The 23,136-nt window shown below is 47.5% G+C and overlaps 1 protein-coding gene across 2 annotated transcripts in view; it reads right to left on the bottom strand.

Moving 5' to 3' along the window:
* Positions 1–18,452, bottom strand: part of TMC7 (transmembrane channel like 7) — a 55,369-nt gene extending 36,917 nt beyond the window's left edge. For both annotated transcript variants that reach the window (XM_045993840.1, XM_045993839.1), the window contains exons 1-3: positions 18,308–18,452; positions 2,681–2,924; positions 1,227–1,375 (exon numbers count right to left, since the gene is read on the bottom strand). In XM_045993840.1, the coding sequence (XP_045849796.1) occupies positions 1,227–1,375; positions 2,681–2,924; positions 18,308–18,368 (454 nt within the window). In that variant the 5' untranslated portion in view covers positions 18,369–18,452. The remainder of the gene's footprint in view (positions 1–1,226; positions 1,376–2,680; positions 2,925–18,307) is intronic.
* Between the last annotated feature and the right edge of the window lie 4,684 nt (positions 18,453–23,136).

Here is a 23,136-nt window from a genome sequence, read left to right as displayed (position 1 = left end):
TTAAATAAATTAATTAATTAAATTTTAAAAAAAAAGAAATGAAATAATAAATGCACCAAATACAGGGGTACCTGGCTGGCTCAGTCAGTACAACATGGGACTCTTGATCTCAGGGTTGTAAGATCGAGCCCCATGTTGGGTGTAGAGATTACTTAAAAAAAAAAAAATCTTAAAAAAATAAAAATTAAAAAAAAAGAGGGGCACCTGGGTGGCTCAGTGGGTTAAGCCGCTGCCTTCGGCTCAGGTCATGATCCCAGGGTCCTGGGATCGAGTCCCGCATCGGGCTCTCTGCTCAGCAGGGAGCCTGCTTCCCTCTCTCTCTGCCTGCCTCTCTACTTGTGATCTCTCTCTGTCAAATAAATTTAAAAAAAATAAATAAATAAAAAATTAAAAAAAAAAAAAAAAAAAAAAAAGAAAGAAAAAGTGGTGCCTGGGTGGCTCAGTGGGTTAAGCCACTGCCTTCGGCTCAGGTCAGGATCTCAGGGTCCTGGGATCAAGCCCCATATCGGGCTCTTTGCTCAGCGGGGAGCCTGCTTCTCTCTCTCTCTACCTGCCTCTCTGTTTACTTGTGATCTTTCTCTGTCAAATAAATAAATAAAATCTTAAAAAAAAAAATCTTAAAAATAAATACAAATGGACATACAGTTATAATACTAAAAACCAAATTTGTGCTAGAATAATACATGAGCATCTTCATTAGCACATTAAATAATAAGACCCGGGGCCGATCTTACAGATTCACTGCTGCAATTTCTTTTTTTTTTTTTTTTTTAAAGATTTTATTTATTTATTTGACAGACAGAGATCACAAGTAGGCAGAGAGGCAGGCAAAGAGAGAGAGGAGGAAGCAGGCTCCCTGCAGAGCAGAGAGCCCAATGCAGGGCTCGATCCCAGGACCTTGAGATCATGACCTGAGCCGAAGGCAGTGGCTTAATCCACTGAGCCACCCAGGCGCCCCACACTGCTGCAATTTCAAAGCAGTGATGAGCATGAGTGATATTCCAAGATAATATGGGAAGGGAAAGGAAAACATCTGATTTTCCTGGGGACAAAGACACAGGTTCTGCTAATCCTAACGGGTGCCCCCGTTCATCGTGGAATTGCTCCCATTCATTGTGGAAGGAAGTGCCAAATTTCATCTAGAGATTAGAGAAAATGTAGCTGTACTTTCCCCCAGGCACAGGGGTCTCCTGCAGAGGAGCACGTGCAGAGAGGGGGTGTGGTACCTTCTATGCTGCGAATGTCCTCCCGCCACAGCTCCAGGTGGGTGGTCATCTCACGAGCCTTCCCTATGAACCTCTTCCAAGACTTGCTGCTGTACCGTTTCCACTGGTCCCACTCAGACAGATACTTCATTTGGGTCTCCTGAATGTTCCTGCGTTAAAAACAATATGACAGGGGCGCCTGGGTGGCTCAGTGGGTTAAAGCCTCTGCCTTCGGCTCAGGTCATGTTCCCAGGGTCCTGGGATCAAGCCCCGTGTCGAGCTCTCTGCTTGGCAGGGAGCCTGCTTCCCTTCCTCTCTCTCTGCCTGCCTCTCTGCCTACTTGTGATCTCTGTCTATCAAATAAATAAATAAAATCTTTGGAAAAAATTAAAAAAAAAAACAAATATGACAATGATCAGTAAAGCGTCCTTATGCCTCAGCATCAAATAAAACCCCAGCCGAGAGGATGTAGAAAACCTGGAGTCCTCCTAAACTGCTGGTGGAAATGTACAATGGTGTGCCCCTAGGGAAAAGAGTCTGGCTATTCCCCAACACATTAAACACGGAATTACCACTATGACCCAGCGATTCTACTGCTAGGGTGATACCCCCAAAGAACTGAAAACAAGGGTGTCCCAAACAAAAACTTGCACATTGCAGAACTATTCACAATAGCCAAAAGGTGGAAAAAACCCAAATGCCCACCAACAGATGAATGAACAAACAAAACGAGGCATATCCATCCATACCATGAAGTGCCATTCAACTGTAAAAAGGAATGACATATGGATACATGCCATAACTTGGATGAGCCTTGAAAACATTATGCTAAGTGAAAGAAGCCAGGTACAAAAGGTCACCTTGTATGATTCCATTTACCCGAAATGTCCAGAATGGCAAATCTACAGACAAAGAGTAGATCAGGGGTTGGCAGGGGGGAGGGGAGGGGAAACAGGGAGGGACTGCAGACAATGACGGTCTAGGGGGCTGCAGAGTCACAAGCTGGAAAGAGCCTGGGTCCCTGAATGACTGCAAAGTTCCCCCTTGATCTGAAGCCAGGACTTTGATGTGAACAAGAAACAAACTTCTGGGGTACCTGGGTGGCTCAGTGGATTAAAGCCTCTGTCTTCGGCTCAGGTCATGATCTCAGGGTCTTGGGATCGAGCCCCACATCGGGCTCTCTCCTCAGCGGGCAGCCTGCTTTCCCCCTCTCTCTCTTTCTGCCTCTCTGACTACTTGTGATCTCTCTCTCTCTCTCTGTCAAATAAATAAATAAAATCTTTAAAAAAAAAAAAAACAAACCTCCTAATATGTTGAGCTACTACATGTTTGGGTAACTTTGTCGCTGCAGCTTGGCTGACCCTGAGTCATATATTTCTAATTACATGAACTCTTCAGGAAATGTATTCCATGCATAAAGCACACCTCTGCCCCAAACACACATCAGATGGCTTCTAGATGGCCACGGAACAAACCTTAGCCTCCGCTTCTCAGAGATGTTCAGTGCATACTTCCGAATTGACTGGCTATTGAGGCTTTCAGTGATTCCTCCCTCCAGCTGAGAGCTGTAAGAGTCTGTTGGCTTCAGCAAAGTGCCACTTTGCTTGTCTCGGGAAAGAATGGTTGTCCTCCTGCGTGCAATGGACCGATAGCTTGGCAATTCTTGAAGGAAATTAACAGGTGGAGAAGAAAAGCCACTGGAGTCCACAGAGAGGCTCTCTGGGCAAGAAGAAAAAGAGAACCATCATTGACCACAGTGAGCTTGGGAGCCAACTAAGAAACAAAACTTTGCATACCTAAATCATGCAGATGGTCACTAGCTTGGACTGCTGACAAAAGCATTTGTACCTTCATTATTCTATTTACCAGGATACCATTATTCTATCTACCAAGATAGTTGGGACAATACCATCATTAGAAACAGTTCACTTTCAGGAGCTCTGTGTGCAAATATGCTCTAGGTTACATAATATCTGAGTTCTAGTGTTTGGATGCAGCCACTAGCTAGATGTGTGACCTTGGGCAGTTAATCTGAACTTGTCTACATTTGTCAGATGGGACCAGTCCTATTTGCCCCAACTATCTTTCCAAAGTATAGGCTATAATGGTTTGTAGAACTCTGAAATAAAGCATTATGCAAATGCGTAGTGATACCATAAACAGCAACAATAGTAATAGTATTGACAGAGCACTTCCTGTGCACCAGGCACCGTGTTAAGAGCTTCACAGGCACTCATGGATCTGGGCTGGCTGTGCGATCTGCTCAGACCAACAGAATGCAGCAGAAGTGATGCTGGCCAGTTCTAAGCCTTTCCAGCTTCTCTGCTCTCTGGATCCCAGCTGCTGCCATGAACAAACCCAAGCTGACCTGCTAAAGGTTAAAACCATTGGAGCAGGGACGATCACCCCAGCTGAGACCATCCCAGGCCGGCCTGCAGCCAGCTGTCACTCAGCTGACCACAGAGGCTCACACATACTGAGGTAGGTACAATTATCAGTCCCATTTTACAGGTGAGAAAGTTGATGGGTTGCCCAACCCCATGCCCCAGTCCACAGAGCTCTGCATGGTCGGACACTTGTCTGTGTCTAGAGGGCTCTTTGTTCCCCAACTACATATTTTTTAAGATCTTTCAGATACTAAGATGGTTTCCTCTTCCCATTTCCTCCTCCTCAGAGCCTTTGCATATGCTGTTCCCACTGTCTGCAATGAACTTACCTACCACACCTATTTATCCTATTAGCTCCTACTCACTTGTCACTCCCTCAGGGAAACTGCCCCTGCCCCACTGCACTATTACAGGTGCCTTGTTACATATCCCCCCTCCCCACACATACACACTAAGTCCTTTACAGCATATCACAATTTGTAAATAAATACATAATATTTGCAAATAAATTTTTCTGACTGTGTGAGTACATCTGTCTCCTCCAGGAGACTGGAAGGAAGTTCTCAGAGCAGGGACTAGGATGATGTCTTCACCACTGCACCCCAGGACCTAGCACCATCCTTGATTCAGAACATAATTTAATAAATGTTCATTGGATGGATGGATGGATGGTTGGTTGGATGGTTGGATGGGAAGATGGATGGATGGATGGATGGATGGATGGATGGATGGATGGATGGATGGAAAGATGGAGGGGAAGATAGATGGATAGATGGGAAGATGGATGGATGGATGGATGGATGGATGGATGGATGGATGGATGGGAAGATGGATGGATGGATGGATGGATGGATGGCATTACTAATTTGCCCATGCTTAATCTGTGAGTAGGAGCACTGAAAACAGAACCAGGTCTGCCTGACTCAAAAATCTGTATCTGTTCTACTATATCAGGCCACTGTTGGAGGCCAAGTTTTGCTGTGACTTATGCAGTGGTCTAAGAAGGGAGGGCCTTCCACTGAAGCTGAGGGATAGGACACCACCTTCAAGATGGGTTTTATGCCTGATCCAATTCTAGTTGTGGAAAGATTACCTTTAACGGAGAAAGGACACAGGGAGCGGAAGTAGGAAACAGCCATAATTACCTAAGCAATTACCTGTACAGGCAGCAAAACTTCTAAGGCTTGATATTAGATGCTAAATCGCTTGGGTTTGAATCCTAGCTCTGTCGATCATTACTGTGTGTGTCTCTGGGAAAGTTACTTAACCTTTGAACTTCAGTTTCCTCATCTCAAATATTCATTCAACAAATGTATCTACCATGTGTCCGATCTGGAGCTAGAGATACTGCTGTGAACAAAGCAAATGCCCTATTCACATGGCATTTATATACTGAGGTGGGGGCTGGGGAAGGTTAGACAGTAAACAGGTGATGAATATTATGCCAGGAGGTGATAAGTGCAAAAACAAAAACAGAGTGGGGTAAGGAGACAGGTGATAGTTGGAATGCACCAGTTCTGAGGTGGGTTGGGTATGGTCTCTGTACTAAAGTAGCATTTAAGCTGAGGCTGAACAGAGGACATAAGCCCTGTGGATATTTGGGGAAGGGCATCCCGGAAGAGGGAAACAGCAAGTGCAAAGGCCCTGAGGCAGGGTGTGTAAGGCGGGCTTGAGGAAGAGCATGGAGACTTGTGTGGCTGGAGAAGAGTGAATGAACAGGAACTTCATAGGCTCTGTTGTTGTTGACCTCTGATGAGCCACACCAGCCCCTCCACAGTCCCCTCCCCTTGAATCTGTGCTGGATCTGTGACTTGCTTTAGCCAGAGGTTGCAATAGAAACATTGCTCTGCCAATTCCAGCCTCAAGCCTAAAAAAGGCCAGAAAGTTCACTTTTGTGCAGTTGGGACCCCCAAGTGGCCATGTAAGAAGTCTGGCAATGCTGCTGGGACCATCGTGTGGAGAGGAAGAGGCCCCAAGTATCCGAGAAAGAGACTCAAGGAAACAGCGAGAACTATAGTCTCTGGCTCTGACCTCAGTGAGCTGTTGCAGCCAGTCCCCAGGCCTTAGGTCATCCTCATGGAGCATAGCCATGGGCATGAAGAGGCCTTCTGGAAGCTCCAGACCCAACAGACATGACATACAGCAGAGCAAACCATCTCTTCCACGCCCTGCTGATTTCCTGGCTCACAGAATCAGCAGAAACAATAAAACAGCATAAGCCATCACGTTTGAAGTAGTGTGTTAACAACAATAGGTAGATGGGACAGGGAGCCTGGAAAAGCAGAGGTTAGAGAGGTGCCTGGGGCCAGACTGAGTCAGACTCTGTGGGCTGGCTGTGACGCTTGAATGTGGGGGACGGAGGGCTTGGAGCCAAAGCCCGTTAAGACCTGACCACATTTTCATGGATCACCCTGGAGGCTGCCGGGCCAAGCACAGGACCCATGGGCGGGGGTGGGGGGCAGTTTCTGAGCATTAAAGGCAACCACATGGGGAGAAACACTCAGGATAGCCGCTGGCACACAGTGGGCTCCATCAATGTACTCACAGCTAATAGGAGGAGGGAGCGCTGGGGAGGGGGAAACCAGCCAAGGCCTTGTTCTCTGAGCAGGAGCCTGACAGTGCAGATTTGTAACGTTGGCCTCTCTGATGAGCATGTTCAGACACAACGGGACAGCTGTCCCACTGCAGATGACACACAGACACGCGCCTGGAGCCCTGCCAGCTGCCGGGTGCAAGCTGGTGAGTCTCACTCAACCTTCCATTTCCCTGCTCCCTCACACCCAGAGGATGTGATCCACTTCCATTAGTAACAGCAGGAGTGTGGGGAGCACAGGGGCCTGGAGGCTAAAGGGTCCAGGCCCTGGCTGGAGGCCACTCCTTCTGGAGAGCAACAAAGAGCTCTTATTAACCGCAAACAAAGGTCTTTGAATACAGAGCACCACCCAGCAACTGAATATTCAGCAACTGTAGGGTCAGGACCGAGGGCAGGAGCTGGAGCCTGGGTTGGCTTGTCACCCACTAGCCAGGCCACCCCAGGCGAGAGAACAACTGCCTCAGGGTCACATGTTTCTCTTTCTCAGGAATGGGGCACATGATATCACGGACCTCATCAGCGTGATCATGACAGTGGCATTGCAAACCACATGAAAAATATTAGCTAGGATTGACTGCGCACGTACCTTGTGCCAGGCTATGGGAAGTACTCAGTATGTGTCAATAGAATTATCCCATTTTGTGGATGAAGAAACTGAGGTTTGGAGAGGTGAAGGGCCTTGCCCACGCACCCAGCTAGGAAGTGTTGGAATGAGCAACCTATCACAAGTCTGCCAAATGCCAAAGCTGTAGTCCTTAGCGTGACATGATTCAGTGGGCCACGGATTTGAGAGTGCTCTGTGAACACTAAAGATAGAAATTATTTCATGGCTCCTCTCTGTACTCCTATTCATATTCCATAACAGCAGTCCCTGGTGGAAAACTGTAGTTTCAAAATGGCGGTCATCGAAGGGGAAATGACTTATCCTCTTCAGAGGTTCTTGGGAAGCGCTTCACCTTCAAACAGAGAAAAAAAATCACAAGCCTACCTTTGAACACAGGCATCACTCTTTCTGTCACGAGGATCCACCTTCCCTCATTTTCACACAGGACCACACATCTGTCAAAGCATGACGTCACCTGATTTCCCACGCCCACCTGCAGCGGTAGCGGGGGAAGGTTTCACTGGCCCGGCTTTTCAACAGGGAAATTGGGGCCCAGAGAAATGGCGGCTCGCCCAAGACTTTGCTATCATGACAGACTCCAGTTCTACGTTCTTAGAAAGACAGGCTGCATCATCTCTCAGAGCCTTGCTTTTTCCTCATCCTTCAAGAACAAGAATATCTCCTTACAGCTACTGTCAGATGTTCTCCTGAGTTGGTCCAGCTGAGAGTGTCGTTGACACAGCCAACAAAGTCCTGTGCTCAGTGTGTGACAGCCTGTTGGCCATTTGTATGGGAGGCAGGAGCGTTTCTGAGACATTGAGGGGCCTCCATCTAGGAATGTCTAGAATCTGTTGGCCATTGGAACCGGACTACAGCAACTAGGAGATTATTATTTAGGTGGGAGGATGACTGGGTAATTGCAGGAGATGTGGGGTCAGGGGTGGGCATTAAGTACTTCTGATATCTGGCATCCTTCCAGGGTAAGGAAAAAGTTAGTCTCTCAGACTTAGAGCAGTGTCTTGCTCATGGAGAGCCCTCCATCTGATGGATGAATGAATGAATGGGCAGAGGAATGGGCACCTGGAGGGCCTCCTTCAGTCCCAACTTTCTTGGCAGCTCTTTCCACAGGCTGTGAGATCCTACCCATAGGCACGGACACCAGGATGTGGGCACAGGCCAAATGTGACCTAAATCAGAGTAAAATCACCACCAGCCTCCCTCGAGTGCCTGCCAAGAACCTAGCCCAACCGTATTTGGTGCTGGGTTCACATCAGGGTTTTTCTCCCCCCTTGCAGAATCACGGAAACTCCCGGCACTAAGGGACCTTCTGGGTCATCTGGTTCAGGCCTCTTGCCAGCCGCTGGGGGAATGAGTTCTGTTTGACAAACCGCATGGAGCCCCTCTCTGCAGGAGGCTCTAGAGAGGAGGGTTTTGCAGACTTGCTGCCGGCCTCAGTGAGCTTTCACTCGCTCCTTCTGCCCTATCTCCCGAGTGCCCATCCCACTGCAATCATCTCTAGTCTGATCCTCCTGCCTAACTGTTTACTTGCACCTTGTCTCTGACCTTCTCCCTCCCCCCGCTTAGGACTGGCAACCTTCAGGGGCAGGGAACCCATCTCTGTCCTGCACTGCTGAGTCCCCAGGGTCTAGCACAGAACCCAACACACAGAGGACGCTGGATAAACACTTGCTGAATGAATGAATGAATGAATGAATGAATAAATCTAGTCCATGGGATACAGGCAATGTTGGCTCACCTACCAGGCAGAACAAAGTATGTGCTTAGCACACCAGCAAAGCAGGGGTACCAGAAAGTGAGAAAAACATTAAGGAATTTAACCACTGAATATCATTCTTTTCTATATGGATGATATATATTCTTTTTTCACAAGTAAACAAAAATTTAGAGGATAAATAAGCTGACAAAAAATAATGATTGGGATGTTGATGGTATGTTATATCCTTCTATTTAAGGTACTTCACACAAACGAGCCTTACTAGAAGCAAGCTTTGCTGTTATCAAGAAATGATCAAATGGCTAGGGTACATCCATTGTGAGGTTACCAATAAGGCAATGTAGACATTGATTTCAAAACTTTTTGGACTTCTTTCCACTCAGATTCTTTGACATTGTTATTTTGGATGCTAACTGGCGGGGGGGGACCTCAAGTAATTTGTGCTCACAGCCCACCCTAACCCTAAACCAAGGGGTCACAGTTGAAGGGATCTAGTTGAAGCCACTAGGACATCTCCACCAAGTGGTCCAAGGCCAGAGTTTTATCACTGTCCTCCTCATGGAAAGGCCACATGCCTGCCCATCCATCCATCCATCCATCCATCCATCCATCCATCCATCCAGTTGCTCACTCAAAAACATTTACTGAGCAACTGCTAGGTGCCAGCCAAGCATTGTTCTAAGACTGGGACATAGCCTTGAACACATCACACAAATTCCCTTGCCTTTATGGGACTTACATTCTAGCCAGAGGAGACCAACAATATAAGTTAAGAACAATATATTTCAGATGCTGACAGTGCATGGAGAAAAATAAGGCAGGGATGGGTTTAAGCAAAGCCCACAGGAAGGGAGGGAAAGAGCCACGTGGCTATCCAAGGGAGAGAGAAGAGCAAGGGCAAAGGCCCTAAGGCAGGACTGTGCCCGGTCAATTCAAGGAACAAGAGGAAGGCCAGTGTGGCTGAAGGAGAGTCAGCAGAGAGGAGAGTGATGGGGTAAGAGTTCTGGGGAGAAATAGGCCAGACCACACAGGGTCTGTGGGCCATGGTGAGGACTCTGGCTTTGGTCTACTAAGGTGGGAGCCATGCGGGGTTTTGAGCAGTGGAACGACATTATCTTACTCAGATTTAACAAGATCTCTCTGGCTGGCCCCGTGGCTATTTCTGTCCTTGAGCTGCACAGCTTGGCATGGCTATATCCCATGCCGTCAGGCTGCACTGTCCATTTGCAATGATGGACATGTTCTGTATCCGCACTGTCCAGTATGCTGACCACCAGCCACACGTGGCTACTGAGCAATTGAAACGTGGCTGGTCAGACTAAGGAATTTTTAATTTTATCAGACGTCATTAAATTTATATTGCATAGCCCCATGTGGCCAGTAGCTACTGGATTGGACAATGTAGAGAGGCCTCGTTCTTTAGCGTCCAAAGCCTGGTCCGAGAGGGGAGGAGCCAGGGGCCTTGGGAGCCTCCTCCATCTGCCAGACTTTAGAACTAACTGCCAGGCTGGGAGGACCTGTATGAGTCACGCTACCTGGCCCCTGGGTGGGGCCTAGGGACTGGCTGAGGCCAAGGCTTTATGACCAGATGAGCAAACAGTCTTCATGAGGAGTGACTAACTGGGTAATCAGAGTGACGCTGGGCCCTGGACCCGAATCTCCTGGCTTTCTGGTGGGTGGAGCATCCGGTGGGCTTTCTAGGGAGCAATCACTGAGATTCTGTCTGTCTGGGGAGGAGACAGACAGAGTTCCTCCGAAGCCCATAGCCTGGATTCAAATCTCAGGCCTACTTGTTACCTTATTGACCATTCCATGCCTCAGTTTCCCCACCTCAGAGTTCCCACCTGACAGGACCACCCTGAGGATTAGGCGGCTACTACACACCTTAGAAAAAGGTCAGCAAACCTTACAATTTCCTTACTATCATCACTCAGGCTCTTGCCACAACTACTCATCTCTGCCATTGTTGCAGGAAAGCAGCCATAATCCACAAATGAATGGGCATGATTGTGTTCTAATAAAACTTTATTTATTAAAAATAGGTGGCAGGCTGGATTTGGCCCGTGGGTTGTAGTGTGCAGACTCCTGGCTTAGAGCAGTGCCTGGCATACTGCGCTATATGTCTGGTTATTTACTGAAGAACTCAATGTACAGAAAGATTTCATGTTTGCTGTGAGGGATCTTGCTACGGACCACGCTACTCCTTATGTGGAATGTTTTTCTCTTCCTGACCAAGACTTTTCCAAAAAAATTTCCAACGTTCCTGGAAGCAACAACAAAAACAACTAGACTTCACTGAGCATTTACCAGGCACCATGATTATGCCAAACCTTTTATATACTTAGCTCCCATGATCCTTACCATCATGGCACTGCATGGTTCCTTCTTTTTTTTTAAGGATTTTATTTATTTATTTGACAGACAGAGAGCACAAGTAGGCAGAGAGGCAGGCAGAAAGAGAGGAAGGGAAGCAGGCTCCCCACTGAGCAGAGAGCCCGATGCAGGGCTCAATCCCAGGACCCTGGGATCATGACCTGAGCCAAAGGCAGAGGCTTTAACCCACTGAGCCACCCAGGTGCCCCTGCATGGGTCCTTCTTGAGTGTTACCTTCATCTTGCAATAAAGAAGTTCAGAGAACTTTGCCCAAGGTCAAGGCAAAGTCTGATACCCCTGGCAATTAGCATGGTACCTGATACATCGTAAATCAAATAAACATCTCTCAAATGAACTCACGGACACATTGGCTCCAGAGTCATAACATTAATGGCCTTCTGTTTCAGCAGCTCGTCATTAACTTCTCAGAGCCTCAGTTTCCAGGGGTGTAAAATGGGCAAATCACACTTGTTGAGTTGCTGTGAATATTTTAAGAAATCTACGTAAGTCCAAAGTCAAACTGCTGACCAGGCCAACTGGATCCTCAGGAACCGGCTCCTGCCTGCCTGACCTTGTCTCCTCTTCTCCTCTAGGCTCCAGCCTGAGCCATCCTCAAATAATACCAAGGTCATGCCCACCTCCACCCCGGAAGTCCGTACCTCGGTAAGACTTCTCTGATCACCTCAGCTAAGTAGGGCCTCCCCCTCTCTAGCTCATCACCCCTTTACTTCCTTCTCAGTAGTTACGGTTAGCTGTTAACTACCCTATTTTTCTCTTTACCTGTTCAGCAAGTGTCTCCCCTGCTTGGCCAGACACTTCCGGAAAGCAAGTCTCCGGCCTGTCTCTCTCACTACTTGGTTCCTCGCCTGGTACTGGGTCACGGTTCATGCAGGGTCAGTTCCCTTCCTCCTCGTCCTCCTCCTCCTGCTGCTGCTGGTGGGGTGGGGAGTGGGGGAAGCCCCACCAAAGGTCTGGGTGGTCCCACACTCAAACAAAGCTCCTTTAAAAAGCAATCAGACACAACAAAGCTTACAACACTGAAAAGTCATTTCCCCCTTTTATCCCTCTAAATTCTTCACTTCCTGAAAAAAACAAAACAAAACAAAACAAAACAAAAAAAGCCAAAGAGGGCCTTTGGGCCTAATCTGGCCTGAGTTGCTGGGCAGAGCTCACTCAGCCTCTTCAGACAGAGGGGGAAAAAACAACTCAAGTCAGATGGCTGGCTGGCTTACCAGAGAACCATCGTGGTCTTTCGTGCCCTTTCGTGGCCTTCCGTGGCCTGTGCAGTCTCCGGCTGTGTCCAGACCTGCTGGAGATCCTCTCTCTCCTGGGGCACCTTTAAGGGTGACAAGTGACCCCTGACGCATGGGCTTAGCAGATAAGGGGAACAAAATAAATACTGCGGGATTAATGGTTACTGTCTTCCAGTTTAAGACAATGTGTCAGACTGGGGCGCCTGGGTGGTTCAGTGGGTTAAAGCCTCTGCCTTCGGCTCAGGTCATGATCCCAGGGTCCTGGGATCGAGCCCATCTGGCTTTCTGCTCCTCAGAGAGCCTGCTTCCTCCTCTCTCTGTCTGCCTCCCTGGCTACCTGTGATCTCTCTTTCTCTCTGTCAAATAAATAAATAAATAATCTAAAAAAAAAAAAATGTGTCAGACTAAAACAATCCAAATAGTTGCCTAACTAACAGCATAACCCCGAAAATACAGGTATACGGCACATGAAATCATCAAGTTTCACAATATTAAGGCTAGAGAAGTTCCAAGCAATAATAATATAATAATAACAGCAATAGGACCATTTGAGTGTTCAGCATCTCCCAAGTGTGGTACTCACTCTTCAAAGTGCCTATCTCAGTAAATCCTCTCAGGAACCGGGGTGCCTGGGTGGCTCAGTTGCTAAGTGTCTGACTTTAGATTGTGGCTCAGGATCATGCTATCGAACCTGGGCCTTGGGCTCCACGCTCAGTGGAGAGTCTGTTTGGATCCTCTCCCTCTGCCCCTCCCCCCAGCACTCTCATTAAAAATCAATCAATCAATCAATATTTTTAAAAAAATCCTCTCAGGGAGCCTGGGTTAAGCATCTACCTTCAGCTTGGGTCATGATCCCAGGGTCCTGGGATCGAGCCCCACGTAGGGCTCCCTGCTCAGCGGGAAGCCTGCTTCTCCCTCTCCCACTCCCCCTGTTTGTGATCCTCTCTCACTCTCTCTCTCTCTCTCTCTGTGTCAAATAAATAAATATTTTTTTAAAAATCCTCTCAGCGACTTCTAGCTGATAGGAATACAGCTATTCTCATTTTACAGAGAAGAAAACTGAAGGTCAGGGAGGTAACAGGACTTGCTCAAGGTCACACACCAGATAATCACCCACATTGGGATTTATACCTGGACTGGGCAGATTTCATAAAAACTACTGCCAGATGTCTTCTTTATTTACTATAACACAAGACAAAAACAAAAACCAAACCAGGTCCCAGCCCCCACTCACAGAAGGAATCTAAAGAGGTAGCTTAGTTTTATTCCTTTACCTTTCCAAGTGTTCCTGCTCCAAAGGCCCAGACCAAGTCCCACCCTGCGGAAAATAGGGTCAACCCAAACACAGTCACCCTTCCCCGAGTGCTGCCCTGGACAAGCAGAGAGGAGAGGCGAGCAGCTCTGAAGCCATCACGTAAGTTGCAATCCTGACCGGCCGCCACATGATGACAATCAGCCCATCTTGGTTGAGTCTGTTGGGTTCCCCCAATGAACTATGGGGTAATGGTCACAGTAAACCCCCACATAAGGGTTAAGAGTCCCTGAGTTTAGGGGTGCCTGGGTGGCTCAGTGGGTTAAGTCTCTGCCTTCAGCTCAGGTCATGATCTCAGGGTCCTGGGATTGAGCCCCACATCGGGCTCTCTGCTCAGCAGGGAGCCTGCTTCCTCCTCTCTCGCTCTGCCTGCCTCTCTGCCTACTTGTGATCTCTGTCTGTCAAATAAATAAATCTTTAAAAAAAAAAAAGAGTCCCGAGTTTGGCCAATCCTCAGAAAGTTAATCACAGAATGACCATAGTATCCAGTCTAGTGACTCCACTCCTAAGTATATACCTAAGAGAGCTGAAAACAGGTGTTCATCAAACACTTATACACCAGTGTTCACAGCAGCCTTATTCCTGATAGTCCGAATATGGAAATAATCCAAATGTCCATCAACGGATGAACGGACATACAAACGGTGGGATAACCACAGCAGGGAATATTACTCAGCCATAAAAAGAAATGAAGGACTGACACAGGCTGCCACACAAAGGAGCCTCGAAAACTTTCTTTCTGTTAAGTGCAGAAGCCAGTCACAAAAGGTCACACTACTGTATGAGCCCATTTATAGGCGATGTCCGGAAAAGGGCCATCCATAGAGACGGAATGCAGATTGCTGGAAGCCAGGTGCTGGGTGGAGCAGAAATCTGGGAGTGATCGCTTAATGGGCACGGGGCTCCCTTTGGGGCTGAGGAAAATGTCTAGGAACTGGACAGAGGCAGTGGTTGCACAACACTAATGTACTAAATGCACTAATGCCACTGAATTGTATACTTTCAAGTGGTTGATTCCATTACGTGAATCATACCTAGATTTAAAAGTCACTACGTGCCAGCTGAAGATGATCTAGGATAAAGTATCTACCAAATGGAATATGATAAACATGTGGTAAACGGGAAAACACCAGAAGTCATTCCATGCAGTAAACACAGAACATGCCAGGAACCAGGGGGCTGAGGGATGGGGGGGTGGGCATATGCCTCCTGGGGGGTACCTGAGGTAGGGCGGGGTCTTTGCCTCTCTGAGGAGGTGACATTCAAACTGAGATCAGGCAGAGGAAGAGTGTCTGCGAGACCTGAGGAGAACACTGGAAGGGACCACTAGCCTAGGGTAAAGGGAAAGCAGCAGGGGCCGGCTCAAGAGGCAATCCTCTCTAGAGGCTCTGGGGGAAGGTGGTCTTCCAGCTTTTACTCCTGTCAGAACCTTCACTGATAGTGGTGGAAACTGAGGCAAATCACTCTCTGAACTTGGGTCAGTTCCATTCTGAAATCCCTGTTCTTAAAAATGATATAACTCAAAAGAAGCGAGAATACAGCTCAAGGGATGCTTGGACAGGGTGAGTCCCATGGGCCATGTGGACACGAAGCAAGGACACAGAGTCCAGCCTGCGAGAGGGGAGGCAGTCAAGGAAGGCTTCCAGGAGGAAGTGACACCAGACTGAAAGAGGAGTATGCCTTATAATGGAACAAGGTGATGAATGGCACCCATGGCAAAGGGAACAGGAGGGGCTTTATAGGCTCTAGAAGCATCGTTGGATGAAATCATGAAAGGCATCCCAAGCAACTAATATTCACTGAAGGCCTACTATGCACCAAGCACGGTACTAAGCATGCAGACATGATGGTGAGCCAAAGAGGCCCAGCCCTTGTCTTCCTGGGACTCATCATCTAGCGGGGGACAGAGATATTATGAACAACAGTTAACACTTACATGGCGCTGTGGCAGCCAGTCTCCAGGGTGGCTGCCAGTGATCCTCTCCCCACAAATACCCTGACATTCACACCTTTCCATGGGTCCTTTCTACAATGAAGAGGGCTGATCCATGTGACCAATAAGATACTGCAGAAATTAAAAAAAAAAAAATACTGCAAAAATAACAGGGTGTGCGGGGCACCTGGGTGGCTCCGTGGTTAAGCATCTGCCTTCGGCTCAGGTCATGATCTTAGCGTCCTGGGATTGAGCCCCACATCGGGCTCCCTGCTTAGTGGGAAGCCTGCTTTCCCTCTCCTAGTCCCCCTGGCTTGTGTTCCCTCTTTCGCTGTGTCTCTCTCTGTCAAATAAATAAATTCTTAAAAAAAAAGAAAAGAAAAGAAATAACAGGGTGTGTGATCTCGAAGCTCTCTAGATGATAAAAGACATAAGGCTTCTTCCATGCTCTCCCCTGGATCATATGCTCCAGGGAAAGCCATGTCCACAGGGCACTCAAGCAGCCTCTGGGAGGTCCGTACGGAGAGGCTTCCTGCCAACGGCCAGTGCCCATTTGCCATTCCTACGTGCAAGTCATCTTTGGAAGGGATCTGTCGGCCCCAGGCAAGCTTTCAGAGGATGGCATCCCGGGCCCTCACCATGAATCCGACCTCCTAAGGGACCCTGAGCCAGAACCAGATAGGTCATCCCCAAATTCCTGGCTTGGAGAAACTGTGAGATATCATTATTCTAAGCTTAGAGAAGTTTGGGGATAGTTTGTTACACAGTATAGATAATATAAGTACTTACCAAGTTTTTTATGTTAATTACCTCTCATAATCCTTATACTGACCCCTGAAGTAGATACCATCATGACTTCCATTTAATACATAAGGAAGGAGCACCTGGGTGGCTCATTTGGTTAAGCGTCTGCCTTCAGCTTGGGTCATGTTCCCAGGGTCCTGGGATCAAGTCCTGCATCGGGCTCCACACTTGGCAGGAAGCCTGCTTCTCCCTCCCCCACTCTCCCTGCTTGTGTTCCCTCTCTTGCCAAGTCTCTCTCTGTCAAATAAAAATCTTTAAACACACAAGACACACACACACACACACACGGAAACTGAGGCACGAAGCACTTAAGTGCTTTGCAGAAAGGCAAGACCAGGACATGGAAAATGAGGATTTGCAACTGGGAGTCCAGAGTCCAGATTCTCAACCTCTACACTACGGATGCCAATGTGGCTTCGGCTACATTTCATTCATCCATTCATTCATTCAACACAGATCTATCATCTACTGTGTACCAGACATTGTTCTATATCCTAGGAGAAGAAGACAAAGCCCCTGCTTTTCATGGGACCCACAATCGAGAAGGAGAGACAGCTAAGAGACAAGACAATCTAACCAGATGACTTCAGATGGTGGTAAGTGCTTTGAAGACATAAGCAAGGAAACCAGTCAGGGGAAGAGAGATGAGGGCTAAGCACAATGGGAAACCACTGGAAAGTTTTAATTTAAGAAGGGGAACAATATGATCTTTTTCATCATTTAGAAGGATGCATATTTCCCGATCTGTAAACCAGAACCCCTTTGTCTCCTGCCCGGCTCCAACTGTCCTCCCGGGATGCCCAAACAGCAGGGCACCATTTACAAAGTACAACAAAGTTACAAACACGGTCCCTTCTGAGCCTCCCAGCCATGCTGGTGGATACAAGGTCATAAAGCATCGTTTGTCCCAGGGACAGGAAGGCCTTTTAGTCAGAGGGGCCAGTTATGACTCTTCTAAAAAAGATGTCTAGAGAGTCTCCTTTAACACTCAGCAAAGATCCATGATAGATGAATCTCATCATGCCCCCTGTAGGGAAACCAGGGTCAGCATCTTAAAGGTGATGGACTGTGCTAAAATAAGAGGAAGATAAATAGAAACCAACTAGGAAAATACTTGAATGGCTACCATTAAAAGGCTGAAGTTGGGCTGAAGCTAGAAAATAATTAGCATCAAATGGAACTTGACTTCTGTCTTCTGATTCCTGAGCAAGTTCCCAGGGTTTGGATCTCTCTAGACGTCTTTCTTCTTCTTTTACTTCTCCTAGATGTGAAGAACAACCTAATCGTAAGGGCCCCAAGTCCAAATCCACACCCATGGTTTACTCTAAATCCTTGTAACAAAATTTCTATTCGCAAATTGAAATAGAGGAAGCGCTGCTTATAAAACTCACAGCAGGGTCTTGTGTTTTGTTAAGGACAAAGGTAAGATAGGAATGCTGTAAGAAGCCAGCCTAGGTGCTGGCAACTTTTCTATCTCAACCGGGTGGCAGTTGTACATGTTTATGTAAAAATCCACAGAGTTTAGACGTCCCTGTAAGTTTTACTCAGTAAAAAAGGATAAAGATGCTAACACTTGGCTGTCTACCGTTTTTTTGGTGCCTTCTATGTACCAGGCACTTCACCTATTTTTCTCTCAATCGATTCTACGAACATCCTAGTCCTATTTTACTACTGAAGAATCCGAGGCTCAGAGAAGGCAAGTCATTTACCAAAGATACACAGCAATACACAGCCAAGGCGGAACTCATTTCCAAGTGTGTCTAATGCAAAGCCTGAAATGTCTGGGAGGCAGGCACCTCGTGCCGGAATGGCAGGGCTGGCGGGGCTCTCATACTCTTTCCAGTTACCACATGAGGGATCCCTAAAGCAGTAACGAGAAGGCACCACACGGTCAGGACTCCCATTCTGATGCTTCTTTTGGGAGAGGGCATGCGCCCTCGGAATTGGGCGACGACGGGTTGCAGAAGGGAGACCAGGAGTTAAGAGAAATGAGCTTTCCCCCAAAGCCAGGAGCGCCCAGCGCGGACAGGTGGCGAGGGGCTGGGCCCGCGCCAAGCTCCCGGCAGCTTGTCCGCCGGCCGCCGGGAGCGCGGTCCCCGCCGCCCTACCTGGGTGGATGAAGGTCTGCCTGCTGCTCCTGCCTGGCGGGAGCGCACTGGACTCGCTCATGGCTGCGCCCCGCGCCCCGGACACGCCGCCGGAGACTCGCTCCGGCCGCTACCACCTCCGCCGCCGCCAGCTCCCGGAGCCGAATTCCAGGTTCCGGCGCGGACGTCACAGAGGCCGGGGCGGGGCGGGGCGCAGCGTCGAGGCGGCCCTTTCCCCGCGCGCCGCCGCCTCGGGACCACCAGGAGCCCAGGGTGGGGGTGGGAGTGCCGGCGGCGGGCGGTGGGAGCAGGGATCCGACACGCGGCTGCGGAGCCCCAGGCCCGGGAAGGCTCCACCCAGCGGCCGAGATGAGGGGCGACCTCCCGGATGTCTTACTAAATTTAAAAAGCGTTATTCATAAAAATTAAAAACCGAGACTCTGAACAAGTGTATCTAGTAAGTTAACTTGTGGGTCCGTAAAGCGGGGCGGCGGGGAAGAGTATTTGTGCATGTTTGTAAATGCGGTTGGGGACCTGGGAGCCTCAGGGAGGTAGGTGCAAGGGAGGGTCTCACCATCTAATGGGTTTGGGTTATAAATTTCCCACCAGATCCGTGCTTCATCGCTGGACGTCGACCCATGGCCAGTTTCGAACAAAATTGAAAGTAATCGCTGAGTATAAATAAATGTAAAATGGTTAAGTACATGTAATTCTGTGTGCATTTGTAAATAAGTCATTGCCAAATTAAATAAATAAATGAGGAAGTATAGGTAAATTTCCCGTGCAAGATTTCGGATAATTTACGTAGAAACTTCAAGGAGGTAGAGCCTCACTCTCTACTCTAAATGGGGGCTGCACACTGTGATTTCCTCCCACACAGGGCAGGATGGGTGCCAGCGCAAGTAACTTTACCTGGATAATACTTGGCAAACACTTTCTCAGACAGACAAGGTCAACACCCACAGTGATGATGTCACGTTGATGGTATGTGCTCTCAGAATGACGGGATGAGAATCACACTAAAACCTGTCACCCTAGTCCAGTCATAAGAAAACATCGGACAAACCCCACACGTGAGACATTCTAACAGGATCCCTGGTTACTACCCCCTGGAATTGTCAAGTTCATCAAAAAACAGGGAGAGTCAAACTGTGAACAGCTAAGAGGAGCCTTAGGAGAGATGAACCCTGTACATGTAATGGGGATGAGGAAGGGTAGGGATGTGGAACCAAAATAAGGAGCATTTAAGCAAACCCAAATAAAGGTTGGACTTTAGATAATGACAATGTGTGAATATTGGTTCATCTATTGTGAAAAATGTCAAAATGAGTTAAGATAGTGGTAATCAGAAAAACCGTGTCTGGGTATATGGAACCTATGTCCTATTCTCTCTGTGGAAACTCTCTGTACTCCCTGAGCTATTTTCTGTAACTCCAAAGCTGTTCCAAAATAGAAAATTTATTTATTTATTTTACAGTAATTGCTTGGCCCAAAATAAAGGCTATTTTTATTGTAGTTAAGGGTGGGGTCACTGGGTTTCCCTTTGGAACCTAGTTTCCTATTATTCCCTGAGTGAACTGGGCCCCAAGCCTCTACCTCTCTGAGACTTTGTTTTTTTTCACCTGTAAAATGAGGATATATATTACTAGGTCCTGGGGTATAGTGAGAACACTCACCTGAAATGCCCAGCAGAGCGTTTGCTGGGGAGATTGGGGAGGAGATCCTAATCTGGATGCCAATATCATACCTACACAAAAGAAAATCCAAAGATACAAATGATTATTAAAGATTCTATTTATTTATTTATTAGAGTTATAAATGAAAAAGTAAAACCATAGAAGTACTAATAAAAGGTAAAGGAAATTTTTCGACAGGAATCCTGGGTGACTTAGACTGCCTTCAGCTCAGGTCATGATCCTGGAGTCCTGGGATCCAGTCCTGCACTGGGATCCTTGCTGAGTAGGGAGCCTGCTTCTCCCTCTGCCTGCCACTCCCCCTGCTTGTGCAGGCTCTCTCTCTCTGACAAATAAATAAATAAACCATAAAAAAAAAAAAAGGAAAGAAAAAAAAGTATTACCAAGAGAAAAGCCTTACTGAATATGACCCAGACCAAGAAGACAAAGAAGCATGATAAATCAAACTCCATAAAAATTTAGAATTCTGCACCACAAGCAATGACATTTGCATAAGGATGTTCTTTATAATGCTGTTTATAAAAGCAAATGACTGGAAATAGTCTACATCTCTGTATGTAGGAGGCTGGTTAAAGAAATTTTGACACCTATGTCCAACTATTACATAGCTCTATATACAGACATATAGGAAATTCTGCATAGAGAGTTATATAATTAAGTGACAAAAGCAAGATGCCGAAGTGTATTAAGTAAGCCACCATTTGGGTTAGAAAGTTGTCTGTACATGCATACAATATCTCTAAGTAAGAGTTGGGGGGTATTTAGTAACTATCCCCCCACCTTTTTTTTTTTTTGTACTATGCAGATGTATTACCTGAATGTATGTGATTGTATTTTTTAAAAATTACCTCTAGGGGCGCCTGGGTGGCTCAGTGGGTTAAAACCTCTGCCTTCGGCTCAGGTCATGGTCCCAGAGTCCTGGGATCGAGTCCTACATCAGGCTCTCTGCTTGGCGGGGAGCCTGCTTCCTCCTCTCTCTCTCTCTCTGCCTGCTCTCTGCCTACTTGTGAGCTCTGTCTGTCAAATAAATAAATAAAATCTTAAAAAAAATCTTAAAAAAAATTACCTCTAAAGTTTGTGGAATGTTGACAAATGATGGCCATTTCTGTCAGACAGTGCCTCCCTCATCCCCTCACCCCCTCATCCCCTTGCTCAACAGAGGCCACCTCCCAGTCCCCAGTCCCAGCCTACAGATCCGGAAGGGGATGGCTGGAACCCAATGGCTTAAAGGGGGTGGACTGACCTTAGAGAAGATGCCTTAGAGAAGAACTCCAGGTGTAAATCTTCTTCCTGCGGTCTCACCTGGCACCTGGCCCAGGTTTGGGTTTGCACCCTGGGCTATGTGGGGCCCTAGATTCTCTCCAAGGCAAGGGAGTGAATCCAGGCTCCTGAAGAAGACTCCTTCCTGCCAGGGGAGGACTAATTTTACAGGACTAGAAATCGGGTAGTTCTGGGGTGCCTGGGTGGTTCAGTCCATTAAGCATCTTCTCGGGTCATGATTCCAGGGGCTCCCTGCTCAGTGGGGAGTCTGAGGCGCTCTCTCTCTCTCCCTCTGCTTCTCCTCTCTGCCCTTGTGCTCGCTATCACTCACTCTCTCTCTCTCTCTTTCTAATAAATAAATGAGATCTTATTAAAAAAATAATGTATTTCTTTGGGAAATAATCATAAAAAATCTCCCATTGGAAAGAAGTAAGAGAAAGAAGGTGTCAGCTAGACAAGCAAATTCAGACAGAAGGACCCTAAGTAAGACAAAACAGAACAAGAATGAAATCCTTGATTGCGGGGCGCCTGGGTGGCTCAGTGGGTTAAGCCTCTGCCTTCAGCTCGGGTCATGATCTCGGGGTCCTGGGATGGAGACAGGCATAGGGCTCTCTGCTCAGCGGGGAGCCTGCTTCCCCCTCTCTTTCTGCCTGCCTCTCTGCCTACTTGTGATCTCTCTCTTTCTCTGTCAAATAAATAAATAAATAAATAAATCTTAAAAAAAAAAAAAAAGAAGAAGTCCTTGATTGCTTAATTGCTTTTAATTGCTTTTATTTCCAGGGAAGGCGCATGTCTTGCCACAGTGCCCCCATCTCCTTTTTACTACTTGGTTTGTCTATATTCCACGCTAGAATGTGGTGAGGCTCCATGAGGGCTCTTTTTTATTACTAGGGGAATAATAACAACAACACTTCCCTTACTGAAAAATTACTTTTACCAACCATTTATCCTGTGTCAACTCCCTTAACCTTCATCATTCCTAAGAAGGCAACGGGAGCCTCTAAACCCCATTTAATGGAGAAAAGAGCCATGTTTTCCCCCGAGAGGCAGAGTGGAATCACTCATGTTTCCTCCTTCCTGCTATCCCCCAGCAGATCACCCACCTCAAGCACCACTGCCTCCCCCAGAGCAAGGACTACTTCTTATCTCCCTGCCTTGTCCAAAGATTGTCCACACAGCGGTCAAAGCCATCTTCCCAAAAAGGAAGTTGATCTTGTCATTTTCCTGCGTAAACACCCCTTCCTCCAACGGTTTCCTCTTGCCACTTAGAATATACACTCAGCCTCTCTATCGTGTGTGAACCAGGCTTTGCTGGATTCTCCCCAACCCCATCTCCTCCCATCACCACTGTGTCTGGCCCCTTGATCACACCTAGCATGTTCTTGCCTGTGGGTTTCGTGTTTGCTGGTTCTTTATCCTTGAAACCTGCATCTCACACGTGCCCCTGGTTTTGTCTGCTGCTCCCTTCCCATGGCAAAAGATGGTCACGTCACAGCTCCAAGTTTCCACACACGCTGCGAGGACTGAGTAGAGGTCTGTGAGTCGTAATTCCCAAATCCTGGGTGGGGAGAGTCTGGTATACTTACACTTAAATTCCTGGCCCCATCAACCATGTTCTTCATGTAGGTTGTCCTGGTACAAACAGGGCTCTCTTTGTTAAGAGTGAGTTGGATGGTGAGGTAGTCAGGGCCAGGGGACCCAACAAGAAAATATGGAGTCAAGATGATGGAGTTTTAGAATATAGGTGAGGTTCAGTGGGGGTGGAGTCTAGAGCCGATGACCAAGAAAGAATTCTTGAGACATCTTTGGTGCAAAGTGGTGGTTTGTTAAGGCACGGGGACAGAACCCGTGGGCAAGAAGAGCTGCTGCCCCCGGGGGTTGTGAGGGGTGGCAAGT

Source organism: Meles meles, chromosome 21, assembly GCF_922984935.1.
Source record: "Meles meles chromosome 21, mMelMel3.1 paternal haplotype, whole genome shotgun sequence".
NCBI classification, from domain to species: Eukaryota; Metazoa; Chordata; class Mammalia; order Carnivora; family Mustelidae; genus Meles; species Meles meles.
The sequence above is the reverse complement of the archived record's forward strand: the minus strand, read 5'-3'. Positions and strand labels throughout refer to the sequence as shown.